Consider the following 13,865-nt stretch of genomic DNA (forward strand, 5'->3'; position numbering starts at 1 on the left):
TATCAGGATTAAACTCAGGTCGCAGAGGTTGTTTATTTACAGATGTTCTTTTAATTAAGTGAGTCTTCCTCAATTGTTTTATTTTGGGCGAAAATTTAAATATCTCACATTCCTAGTGTGTGCGTTGCCGATAAAGCGCTGAGGTCGGCGTTCTTTAAGTTGACTTGTGCCTAGGTTGGTGCTCTTTAATGAACCTTGTGTGTTCAGAGGCCTGAAGGTGATCGTACAGTACACTACTATGTAATAGCATGGGATGGCTCATTATAGCAAGGCATAACAATTCACACATTAATTTTCCAGCATCCAGTTTTTAATTAATCCAGTAGGCAGTCTTAAACACAGGGTACACAAATTGCCTTCGGCCTCATAATTAATTCTAATGGAAGAAATTAAAAATTGGTGGGGTGTGTTTGGATTGTTCGACTGTGTTACTGTGGTTTTGAGCTCGCTGGAGCGACGCTGTCACCGACAAGGATCTCTCGCTGCCCTGACCAATCCAGCAATCTCCTTCCCTTTCCGTGTGAGCGGGAAGCGTTGCTCAGTCGCCCACACGGATTCTGCAAGAATAAAAATGCTTTGTATGTCTCCGTCTCCTAAAACATATGCTTTCTCACTGGACCTTTTTAATAATGCCAGCTCCTTTTTTATTCCATGACTTAGCGCGTGCTTTTTCTTTGATCTGTTTTCTTCTGCTTGGCCTTTCTGAGTCGATGTGTTGGTAGGTTTGGTTACTCAAAGTGCTTCCACAGAGCCAGTATCAACATCCATTACTTTCACCACCCCTCTGTGTTGAAACTGTTTGAGATTGCTTTTCATTGTGGTGTTGCTCTTGGATCCCAGCCAGCTGTATTCGGTATCTACAGTAGCTGTGTAGCCATAGGGAGTTGCACTGGAAACCTCTGTATCATATCAGCATTACTGATGCTCTGTCTCTGGAGACCTCTAAAGTCTACCGCACTCTGGAATAAGAAACCCCGTTTCCTCTCTCTGCTTTCATTTTTCTCTAATTCTCCTCCTTAAAAAAAAAAATCATCCCTCTGTCTCTCATTACATCTTCTTCATCCTGATATGGTAGGAAATCTTTTTCTTTGGCCGTTTGTTTTCACTTCACAATCAGTCAAACATGTTTTGTTTTTCTGTTTTCTTCCTCCCATAGGCCGCTGCACATTCTGGTGTGTAACGCAGCAGTGTGCACTCAGCCCTATATGCTGACTGAAGACAACCTGGAGTCCACCTTCCAGATCTGCCATCTGGGTCACTTCCTGCTAGTGCAATGTCTACAAGACGTGCTGCGTCGTTCAGCCCCAGCACGTGTCGTGGTGGTTTCCTCTGAGTCACATAGGTAAAGAAAAGGAAGATTGACTAGTTTTGTGTTAGTGAGTATAAATATGTTTGATTGTTTGTCGAGAGGTTGCTGCCTGTATCAGTGAGGTCTTTCCATATTAAAGTCACGCTGATAATTGCCCAGAACTAGCCTGTCTAGTCTTCAGGAGTTCATCGCCAGTCGTGCACTTAAAGCCGCTGCACTGGCTAGTTTTCTCGACGAGTTGACAGATAAGACTTTATGCGTATTGTCAAACATGACAGCCTCACTCACTCAAACTCATTCCTTTCCGCATGCTGTCACTGTGAATTAAACGTATCATCAGCATGATGGATGGCCTTATCAGCTAAAATTTACTTTGATCAAGTATCTGCTCTTTTATGTCTGACCCCCCTGACTCAGCCCTTTCCTCCATTTTTTTTCTCAAGGAACTCCAAAGGCTCAAGTTTTTCTGTTATGCAGCAGACAAGCGCAGAGTCTTGCAGTAATCTGTAAGCCCAGACCCCGAGCCATGTATTTTAGAGCCAGTCCCTGTCTGTGTGCAGCATTGATCGTGGCTTCAGTCAGTCAGACGGCCAAGCAGTGATTGATTGGAGCTCGGCAGAGTGACCTGAGACAACGCGAACATACGCAGAGTTATTCTAGCAGATCAAACAGCAGCACTATTACAGGGGCCCTCATATGAGTTATGTTATACAGGCTGCCATGCATGATTGGGCAGGAGCAGCAGAGGGGATGGTTTGACACTCAGATTCACTTGGGGTCACTTTGCTATTACAAGCTGTAGGAAAAGTCGGAGGAAGACGGAGTAGGAAAAGCTCATGGAAGGAAAGGTTGCCGTGAAGGGAATATTGACATGTGATTGACGCAAAACTTGCTAAAGCAGTAAGAAAAGTGGGTACAGGCAAGTTTTGATTGTGTAAAAACTGTCAGGTTAGAATAAGGAAGATGTGTACTATTTTGACGTATTTTCAGTGGTAAGAATGCACAGGTATTCTCCTTACTCTTCGCCCTACAGTTTGCTCTCCTTTTCGGCCTCCCAAACACTGCCTCTCTCCTTCTGTCCTCAACAATCAGCAGTGGCTTTAACCCCTTCAAAGCAGGCTAAAGAAGAACCAGAGAGTCAGTTACACACTAACGCAGACTAGAGAGAAGGAATAAAGGAGCAAAAGTAGACAATATCTCATATTGCATCTTCCATTCTGTCCACCTCATTCCAGACCTATATTACATCCACTGAAGTCCCTCCCTTTTTTGCTTGTGTTATTTTCACTTTCCGCTGATTTCACGTTTACTTACTTAGCCTCCCCTCACAGGCAGTGGGTGACCCATGACCTGGCAGTATATTGTATTCCCTAAGCCCCTTGTCCGCTTGGTAAAGCAGTGACCTGTAAGGGACAGGAATGGAAAAGATGGACGCAGGAGTAATGGCTGGACACTTTATCAGTTTCCACCACAGGGGCTTACTGTGGAATTGACCCAATACAGGTTTACTTTACTCTAGTACTGCATCAGATCTGGTCAAACGAGACATCATATCCTTAATGAAATTACCTCTGAAATATCTAAGCTGCAGCTCAGAGACAGTAAACGACATGTTTGAAAACCAAAATCTCGACATTAATATCGCTGCGAGACCTCATTCATTTGTAACGAGGCACAGCTTCGGCTTGTCGTGCTAACAAATTTTGATTTCCAAAAAAAAAAAAAAAAAAAAGGCTTTAGCGTCGAGGCAATTGATTTATTAACCTCTACTTGCTGAAGTAGTTACGAAGTTGCAGCACATGAAATGAAAAGCCTGCAGATGTTGTAATTTAGCCAAGCAAGGATGTTGCGGAAGGCGACAGTAAACAAGAGGCAGCGAGCTTGTAAAATCACAACAAGGAAACCAGGTGACATTTTGATTGGTTGTTTTCTAATGACTGGATTAATATGTAGGATGTGTTCCGCTGGTTTGGAGCCTCATCCCGCGCCTCTCACACATACGTACACACACAGACGCATAAATACACAGTGTAGTTTTCGTGTATTGAGATTTTTGTGTGAGCGTGTAATAACACAATGAGTAGTGTAATGTTTAAGGGGCCTTGTCAAACATCTGGATTTTAACAGCTCTGTCGCAGGCAATTAAAGAACATCATGTCATGTCTTTGATTTGTATGCAGAAAGCGCCACACATCTGCCGGCGGAAAGCCTACGCGCAGGCCGAGGCAGACTCACACTAACTACTCTTAATGCAAACTATCTTTCAGGTTCACAGACCTCCTAGACTCATGCGGCAAAGTGGACCTGGCGTTGCTGTCCCCCTCAAAGAAGGACTATTGGTCCATGCTGGCTTACAACCGCGCCAAACTCTGCAACATCCTCTTCAGCAACGAGCTCCACAGGCGGCTTTCGCCTTACGGTGTCACCTCCAACGCATTGCATCCTGGGAACATGATGTACACCTCCATACACCGGAGCTGGTGGCTGATGACCTTTCTCTTCACGCTGGCCAGACCTTTCACAAAGTCTATGGTAAGCGAGAGAAGAAGCTTGGAGAAAGTGTTATATCACCTCATGAGTGCGCAGGCTGTAGCTCAGCCTGCCTGAAGGCTCACTGAAACGCTCGACTGGTTAACATTTGACATTACTTTTCATTGCGCTGGAGTAATTCTGCAGCTAGTTATATTTTTCTAAATGCAAAGCCAGTCTGTGAATTTGTGACTCTCATATAGCGCTTACAGAGCCGGCGTATTTGTCTTGGCACATTTCTGGGAGAGAGGACAGGAACAGGATGGAGAGGGGTAGATCTGCTGAAGGCTCAGGGAAAGAGTCTGGGTTTAATAGATAGAGAGATATTTGTGGTTTGTTTTCCTCTTCTGCATGGCACTGTTTGTTTAACCCTGAAAGACAGTTTTCTATCCTCTCAGTACTCTATGCCAGAGAACCGCGACTATTATACGCTGCTGTTAATGCCTAATCCCAGCCCTAGCTCCTATGCAGTTAAGTACTAAAATAAAAAAAGTTCTGTGCCTAATACATTTTTACTGAATGTGGCAGCTCTTTGTTGTTGCAGTGATTTAAGTTTTCCCGACCAATCAGTATATTTTGGATGGGTATAGTTTTGTGTGGGGTGCCATTGCAAGGCCACTGCTGTTTTACAGACAGAAGCGCACAGCATAGGAGAACCTCTAGCATCTGTACCTGAGTTGAGGCTGATCTGAGAACTCCTACCCAGTTTTGGAAGGATGGCATTAAGGAAGGATTTTGAGTTTGGCTCAGCACTTTTGTGATACAGTGTCTTTTTTGGGGATTACAGTAATGAAGCTGCCCAGCACTACTTCAGCTATACACACATGCATACAGCATCCGCTGTGGCATCTGGTTGGATCATAAGATATCGGACAACTTACAGCTAAACTCCCGTGAAGGGTTTAACCTTTACAGTGTGGCTCAGACACCAACTGTTGTGAATGTGTAAGCATCTGCATGATTTGTATGTGTGGGAACGTTTTAATAGCACATGTGTGTGTGCGCACGAGATGATATAAGGTGCCTGAGGTTAACGTCCTCACACGCTTTAGATATGAACGATAAAATCCAGCACCGTGATTTATTTCAGTCCATATTGTGTCCTGTGCTCTCTAAGACTTTTCAATGGATAGCAGCACTCTACCCTTTAGGCTCCATAGCCTCCTAATATATGCTTTAGTTTGACTATTACATCTTTCCATTAGCTGTTCTTCATACTTTATCAATTTAGTGTTTGCACTGAAGTGAAAATGTGATGTTGAAAGGCAGCGTGGTGGAGTTTTAGTGAAGCGTTGTTCTGATCCATCATGTTTGACAGACGCAAGGCCTCGGGCCGTCATTTGTCTCTCCGCCATTTGACATAGGATGAGAGATGAGAGGAACGGCTCCTCAGCACCTTTTTGCAAAATGCCAGGCTGAATATTTCCTCAGTTTGACTTTTTCTGTCACAAAGCACTCTTTTGCGTCCCGTCTCTTTATTTTAGAATTAATTTTTTAATCACTTCGTCCCGTGTTTCATTCTTAAAAGCCAAAGTTTGTCCAGCATTCCTTTTAATCCCATTATTTGGAATGCTACCCTAGTCTGGATGATACTTCTGTGTATTTTTTCATGTATCTTAAGGAATGGGTGCTAACATTTTAGGAGCAAGCACACATAACCAATTAGCAGAGAGATTTCTTTTTCTTTTTTTATTTATTTTATATGTCATTAATTTAATGAAGTGTAGATGTTAGTAAATATTAAAGGACAAAGGTAGAGCTAGTAATTAAATTCTGGTGTGCTGACACAGCGATTAGCTAAAACTCATGTCTGATAAAGGCCACACGCAGACACACAGCCTTACGCACAGACTCACACAGATACACAGACGCACCCCTAAGCTGAGCATTTGCTCTTATTTAAATCTGGGCTTGATAAGGCCCCTGAAAGTGTATCCTCTTTAAAATCCCACTCCTCACTCCTTCTGCCCCCACATTAAGGGCTTAATAAAACAGTGATATTATTTCAGTTATTGGTTGCAGGGATATGAAGATGCTATCGCTTTAATTGCTTGCGTACGCTTGCGGGATCCATGGAGATTGTTCTGGGATGCAAACATAAGCAGAATGTTGACTCCAAAAAACAATCACAAAGCCCCCATGTGTGTTCTTGCGCAAATAACCAGCCCCTCATTTAAAGCACAGGTTTGATTTATATGAGCACAGGTGGGGTAAAATAGAGCTTTTCAACACGAACAGACACACATGGACAAGCACACGCATGAATTCGCAACACAGAGACGGCTGGAACACCTGGAGCTACATGTGATCCCAAGTCATTAATTGACTGCTATTGTAAAGGTGATCAAATGTCATGTAGGGCTATATGTGCCGTGGCCGGTCATTTAATCACACCCATGTTTTCGCCCCTTATTAATTGTTTCCTGCTCTTTTATGTTATCTTTGAACTTGCACGCTTTTTTTGTGTCTTTTCTTGTTGCCGTACTTTGGTCACGTCTAATCAAAACATGTGTGACTTCCTCGCTTTTGCATTCCTTGTGTTGTGGTTTGAACTTAAGAGAAAGAAACTTCTCTATTAGCAGGGAGCCCCAGCCCACTCTCCTATTGATGCACAGAACTGATTCAATTTTGCTGAGTTGAGAAAGACATCTATAAAGAGCCATGACATTTTAATCAGCCAAACTATCTCTCACTAACATCATGTTCCCCTCCCTGTGCCTTGATCTACTTATCAGAGATTGTGCAACCAGGCCTGTAACTCCTGTTTCTTTAATTCAGCGTGTTTAGTGTGGGAGTTTTGCCTGTGTCCTTTGGTGTGATTATCAGCACCAAATGATCTGGCCTGAAGTTGTGTGTGTGTGTGTGTGTGTGTGTGTGTGTGTGTGTGTGTGCATGTGTGTGTGACAGAGAGAGAGACCTAAGAGAGAGCGAGAGAGGCAAAAAAACATCTGCTATCAAGTGATTTAGTTAGAGCAATTTAATGCAGAAAAGTTTGATTGATGCAGATCTTGGTCGATTTATTTGATCAAACATTGTATGATTTGTGGGTCTTTCTAGATTGTAGATGGTTTCCTTTGAATCTGAACTCTGGGCACACTTTTAAACAGCACATAATGAATTTCAGTGACTGTTGCAGTTATTAATTTGGCTGTAACCTTTGTGAAGTTGTCACCGTCCTGTCATGCTGGATCGCTGACCCTGTGACATTTTGTTGACTGACTGATTGCTCCCTCAAGATCGGTATACCCTCAGGCTCTGAGCAGCTGGGCTCAGCCTATACCCATCAAATATATACCTTAACTATAGGCAGAGACAGTGCTGAGCTGAATGGAGACCAGTGTGTGGGCAGTGGCTCCAGTACATCATCCACTATAATGGGTAAAGAGAGGGGAGGGGTGCTGTGGGCACAGGCCTAAGAGGCTCTACTGGTCCAATCAGACGCCTCGATTCTCCCAGAGGCCGGTTTCATCAGCGCTCACGCCTAGTCCCATGCTTCTTAGCGTTTTTGCATGATTATTTTACCCAAGATCCTGCCTCGGGCACCCAGCCACCTTTTTACATATGCACAAGCTGAACTTTTGACCAGGCACCAGCAGTCAGTGGTTCAGGCACGAGATGTGGGACTGGCGTTGCCTCCTTCTCAGCTGAGCCTTGCCTAATGTGACCAGGAGCTCAATCCTGCAGCTTGGGGGTTAACCCAAGAGACAAATCCTGCAAGAGAGACATCAGCATTACCATTTAGCAGACACACCGTAGAATGGCTGGTTGGTGCTATGTGTGAGTACAGCAGGCACTGTTACTTCGGTATCAGTTTCTCTCCTGCAGCCAGACATAAGGTCAGATGCTCCATCTCCTATCTGGTGTAGCCCAAAGAGGCGGGCAGCTTTGCTGTACACCTAGGAAGCCTGTGTGTATGTGTGTGTGCTGCTCAACCATGTGGAAAGAAAGAGGAGCAGAGGTCCCAATCTCCTCGCCCGCCCCCCCCACCCTTCTTCACTGTGAGGTTAGATGAGCTGCCAGGCCGTTGTAATAGAGTCCTCTTGGATGATTAGGGGCTACACAGGAGGGGGTCAGCTCCAGCCTGACTGGAAACACTGTGTAGGTTTCTCTTTAGTGGGGTAGAGAGAATATTACATATTATGCCAACTGGCATGAGGTTCACACGCTGTCATGATTCAGATTTCCTTTAGAGGCCATGTTTTAGACCATTTTTGAAGAACTAGATATAATCAATGTGATATTCCTGCGAGGCGTATCCTGCCGTGCTGCTGCACTACGTAGAGAGAGACATCAGCAGGCAGTGAGAAACAAGATGTGTTGGTGTGGCATGATAAAAGCATACAATCCTATTTGCCTGTATTGACATGTGTGTTCTGCCCAATCCTGTTACTGGGATTATTGGCCATGGAGATACCATTTCATTAAAGAAAACACACAAATGCTCAGGCACACACACACACACACACACACACACACACACACACACACACACACACACACACACACACACACACACAGGCACACGCGCACACACACACACACGCACGCACAGTGGGTGCACAGAGATGGCCTGAGGCCTGGTTATGTGCTCCATTGCACAGGGAAACTGTGTAAATGGTTTATTGTGGATGAGTTGATGTGATGGAAAGCGTGTCTGGATCAATAAAGAACCAATCAAATGCTGACAGTCTGCTGCTGTATGCAGTCAGTCATTCACCCCTCATTCCTGCGTACAGTTATACAACATGAGTGTGAAGGAAGGATGAACAATATCCCTGTTGAAAACAGAAGAAGTTTAAGAAGAAAAGAAGTAATTTTTCAACAATGAAACAAACAAAAAAAAGCTTAAGTCTGCAAAAGATTGTCACTTTTTTTTTTTTTTGCGTGCATGAGTTCTGCATGTACCTCTTTCTAAGACGTGTTTCTGTGACTGGCTAAGATTTGTTTGTGAAGAAACATCATTTAAAGAATCAACCACATCCTCTGCTCCTCCAGCTCCAGACACCTCAGGGAGACCATTAGGACGGCTCCCCAGCTGGGGTTGTCTGAGTCGGGGCTGAGTCTGAGTTGGGGCTGGGCTAAATTACCCCAGAGCTACAGGTCAGAACCAGCTAGACCCTGACTGCCAAGGGACACTCTCTCTAATAGAAGGGATCAGAACAGGCCAAAGAGCCAGAAAGTGACCTGGCCAGAGAGACATCCTTACTCACTTACCCTCTACTCTTCCACATCGCCTCCTTCACCCTTGGTCTCTCATAGCTTTAGAGCTTCAGAGCTTTTCTCCTGTAACCCTCAGAGAGGAGAGATGTAACCTATCACCTCTTTCTCACTCATCCACTGGTACCGTTTTCCTGTTGCTGACCCTCACAACTTGACACACGCACACACACATGCACGCACCACTCCCTCCCTTCTTTGTTGTCACACAGAGCTGATGGACTATTTTTCAAATTGATTTCAAAAATGTACATAAGCAGCCGATCCCCTAGCCCAGATTACCTATTGATTTTTAATATGAAAAGCTCATTATATAAGCAGGAACTGCAACACAAAAAGCTAGCCAACCTTTGCATAAATCCTTTAATTGAATTTCCAGAGCCCGTGGTTCTACATTTTTTAATTAAATCCATTTCTTTTTTTAAGGGTTGCTGTGTAATTTGCATGCTGTGAAGTGGGTGCTGTCCCAGATAAAGTGCCATTGATCCTTATTAAGGCTCACCTCTGGGCTCGCTGAAAACCAACCGCAGAAATTAAATGTGCTCATGGTGCATACACTTATTGCCCGCATGATAGGATTAGAGGCGGAGAGAGAGAGAGAGAGAGAAGGAGTGATGGGGCAAGAGGTGGTGCAGGAGGAGGGGGTGGGGGGCGTTATTATTAATAGTTGTTCATATTAATGTAATATTTCACCTGTCCTTCTGTGGGATGAGATTGTGAGGATGCTGTTTGTACTGTAAATACAGCTCTGTTTAGGTTTCATTCTGGTTTCTTTTCAAACGGACTCGGGCCCGGCGGTCTCTGCCTGGGGTCGCTGTGAGTTCACCTGCTCTCCAGATTAAAGCAAAAAAAAAAATCTGTTTCTCTTTGTCTAACAAATACATGCATTGCAAACATGCATATTTTTGTTTTTATTTATGTTGTTTAAAAAAATGAAACGAGGATGTGAGCATGTTTTAATTGAATCAATGATCATATTGCTCATTGATGCTTATTTAGAAGTAGAGGGCGTTTGACTAACTTTATAGGGATTAAATGATGCTTAATTTTCTTGTCTTTACCCCACTTAACATGTGTGCAGAGGTGCAGGTGTGAGATTTTTTTTTTTTTAAATACTGCATTTGTTCTGTGTGGTAGCTGGTAAGGCAGGCCTCCCCTTTCTTGTCTTCCCGTGCTGCTGTATGCAGACGGTGGAGTAAATCAATAGGGATTAACCTGTGACCTCAGTCACATACTTATAGCCCAGTCCTCGCTGCTCACACATCTCTCATCAGTTTCACTTAAACACTGCACCTCACTCAATAAGGCACCACACGCTAATTCATTTCAAAGATGGAGAGACCTCTCTTTTGCGATAATCACACACAACACACACTCACACTGAAACACATATGCACATACTAAAAAGCTAAAGCACATGACCGAATAAACAAAAAAAAACCAAAAGCTAATCTAACAGGATGCAGCAAAGAAGAGTTTTGGATGACTAATACATCACATTAAAATATATTTTTTGATGTTTTCTATATGTATGCTGCATGTGCAATGAGGTAAAGGCTTCAGCTCATTATTATTTCTTTCATTATTGGGGAATCTGATGATTATCCTTAAATCAACCGCATAGTCATATGGTCTATGAAATGGAAAAATGTAAATAAATAAAAGACTGAGATAAATCTGATGTCTTCAAATGTTTTGTGTTCTCCAGTCATCCGAAAAAAAAAATTGCTATCTGGGAAGAAAGCCATGAAATATTCACACTGAAGATTGAGCGACTGCTTGCTTAACTTAACTGATTTAGATATTTTCTAATTAGTTTTCTGCTATTTTGATTGATCAGCTGGTAAATATTATTTGAAAAAAATCAAAACATGATGTAAAAAAAAATAAAATGGAAAAGGAAAAAAGTTAAGTTCAACTTGATTTGTATTAAAATTTTAAGTTAGAACCACAACAAGGAATGTGCCTGGAAACAGCTGAGAATTTAAATGAAACTGTTTTATTAAATTTTTGGGTGAACTGACTCTTTAAACACTGGGTCTGCTGTTTTTCCTTAAAATATAGACAGCTGTGAGAAAGGTGGACGGGGCTCACAGTGACTTAGTTCACTCTGTTAAATGTCCTTGAACGCAGTGGATATCCGACATGTCTGACTTTGTTTTTTGTACAGCTACATACCTTCACACTCTTCTTTTCTCCGTCTTCCTCTTGAAACATTGACACCGGCTGACTGATTGGTCTGATGTCTGTCTGTCTGTCTGTCTGTGACAATGTGCGTGTTTGTGTGGCATGCATGTGTGCGCGTGTTGAGTGGTGCAGTGTCAGCAGTATGTGGTGCGAGTATTGACCCAGACCTGTCCTCTGGTCTGACTGGCTCTTGTCCCTAAGTTGTCATCTCTCTCTCTCTCTTGCATTCTCTTTCTTCCTGTCTGCCTTTTTGTTCTTTTCATAGTGGATCCCTTCATGGTTGATCTCCTCATGCATTGATCAGTGTTTTGTCACCTTTTTAGTCACTGCATTCAGTGTACCGACTGGTGTCAAGCAGGCTAATATGCTATAAATGAGAGGTGTGGAAGATTGGGTAAAACACAGAAGGGAGGAGCCTTTCTTCCGTGTCAGTCTTTTAGTTATTTTTTTCACTGTTTCTAGTGTGGTCTCATTTTTTTTGCCCTCTTTTTCTGTGCAGAGTAGAAACAAACAGTATCTACTCACTCAGGTGTGTGAGATGCTGGCCAAAAACAGGAGCTCTGATTTCCCCCAGATCATATCATAATCCACTCAGTCAGACTAACACAGCTCGGTTCCTTTTTTGTCCAAAAGGAACCAACCAACCATACATATTTACGCTCGCACACGTATAGAGCACATCCTAAATGGCTGTGGTTGGACGCCCTGCTCTCCCACCGTCGCCGCCACCACACGCACCGAGGCTAGACCACTCTATATGCTATTGATTGCACTGCTGTTCCATGTTGTGCTCAATCACGAGTTCCATGCGTCTACCGTTGTCCTCTCCCACCTGGCCCATTAGATTAGGCTAATGCATTCAACCATTGATTAATCATTACACTCAGACCTGATCAGCCAATCGCCTACCTGGTTTGACTCTACTTGACCCGTGGACCCTGGCTCTGGTGTCATGTGGCCAGCTCTAACGTGTTAAAAGCACATGCAGCTCACAGCTCCATCTGATATGTATTATGTTAGGGTTATGGGAGGCGCGATTCAGATGGGTTCACTACCTGTATCATATTCAATACTGCGCATTTCCATGCATTTCCTAATCACATGCAACAGAGAGCTATAGATTGTATCATCGAGCACATTACTGTTAAAACACTGATCTCAAAAGTTACCATGAATGAGCTTGAAACAGTGCAAGCACGTGTGAAAACACTCTTCAGTCCCTCCTTGCACTGCTACAACAGGTCTAACTATTGGTTTCTCTGGTGATATCATGCTGTTGCTGAGGGAATCACAAGCAGGCTTCCGTAGATTGGGCTTTTCCAGCGCATTGCACAGTGGTGCTGTTGGTTTGGGACCTGGAGAGTTTGGAGGCAGGGTCAGTGCCTTGGGCTCTTTGTCGTTTTCCTCGAGCCCTTCCAACAGCTTTTGCAGGGCAGGTGTTGTGTTTGGGGAGGCTGCTGCTGTAGTAAGGGAGTACTGCTGCCTCGGGGGGAGGGGGGAAGTGGGGTTGTCGGGTCTGCTATGATGTGTAGTTTGCTGCACTGTGTCAAAGTAAAATCCATATGAATGCTAGAGTCCCGGGATTTCTCATCAAGAACTAGAGGGACAGGTTTACTTGCCGTCACTCGTCAGTGGGTTTAATGTTGTAGCTGCTTAGTATACTCCTCCTTAACCGCTGAACATGTGTACTCTTTAGTTCGGTCTTATATTTTACTGTCTGTGGCATGCTGTTTTATACAGCTCTGACAGCTACTAGAGAAGCAAGTTATGCTGAAAATTAAGCTTTTGACACACAAAACAAATGATTAGTAAATAAAATGTGATAAATTGCCAGGATTAAATTGCTCAGCAGCATTCAGGTGGTTAAAGAGTACCCCGCTGATTTAGCATTGTACCTCTACAATATTTAAAGACCCACAGTAAAGACTCCCTTGGTGCCTATATTACCCAAAAAGAGTTTGCTCAGATATACGGATGTTTTTACTCTCTTTTCTAATGTGGCCATGGGTCGCTAGGTTTAAACACAGACGAAGAGTGTTAGTATCTTTACAAAGCCTACACTTCATTCCCAACTGTTGAAACATCCACTAATATAAAATATAAAATCATAACCCTGACAGGGACACTTCTGCTGCACGTTGAGCACTTTTGAGACAGTATGGTGAGTAAATCTTTAAATACTTTATTTTCAGTGTTTCAACTCTTACCTTATTTTGTGCACACTTCTCCCACCTCGTTTAGGTGTGACCAAGCCACACTTTGCAAATGCATACACAGTAAACTAAAACGAGAAATTCTCTCTGTTGGCTCTATGCAGCCATCAGTTATTATTCTTTCACCTTGGCAAGTTGTTTGTAAGTAATCATACACTAAGTCCTCCTCTTTTTTCCACTCCCTTCCTCCTGTTTTGTGCTGTTTTCCTTCTTCCACACCCCTGTCTACAGTATTGAGTCAGTCAGTGAGGAATAGCTGTTTTAGGGACAGCCCTATTGATGTGTGTGTGTGTGCGTGCGCGTGCCTGTGCGTGTGGGATGTGAAGCACCGGGCTGAGTGATCGGGGATAGATGTCCTTATTGGATATGAGCTGGCTACTCCGTGGTTCTGCATTAAATTTGTATTGAAT

At 43.4% G+C, this 13,865-nt stretch overlaps 1 protein-coding gene across 4 annotated transcripts in view; it reads left to right on the top strand.

The window, feature by feature from the left end:
- Positions 1-13,865, top strand: part of wwox (WW domain containing oxidoreductase) — a 137,462-nt gene that overhangs the window by 44,830 nt on the left and 78,767 nt on the right. For all 4 annotated transcript variants that reach the window (XM_084933166.1, XM_084933167.1, XM_084933164.1 and 1 more), the window contains 2 exons: positions 1,157-1,342; positions 3,577-3,841. In XM_084933166.1, coding sequence (XP_084789292.1) covers positions 1,157-1,342; positions 3,577-3,841 — 451 coding nt within the window. The remainder of the gene's footprint in view (positions 1-1,156; positions 1,343-3,576; positions 3,842-13,865) is intronic.

This window comes from Perissodus microlepis, chromosome 7 (genome assembly GCF_051167445.1).
Source record: "Perissodus microlepis isolate ML-2025 ecotype Zambia chromosome 7, ASM5116744v1, whole genome shotgun sequence".
NCBI lineage: Eukaryota > Metazoa > Chordata > Actinopteri > Cichliformes > Cichlidae > Perissodus > Perissodus microlepis.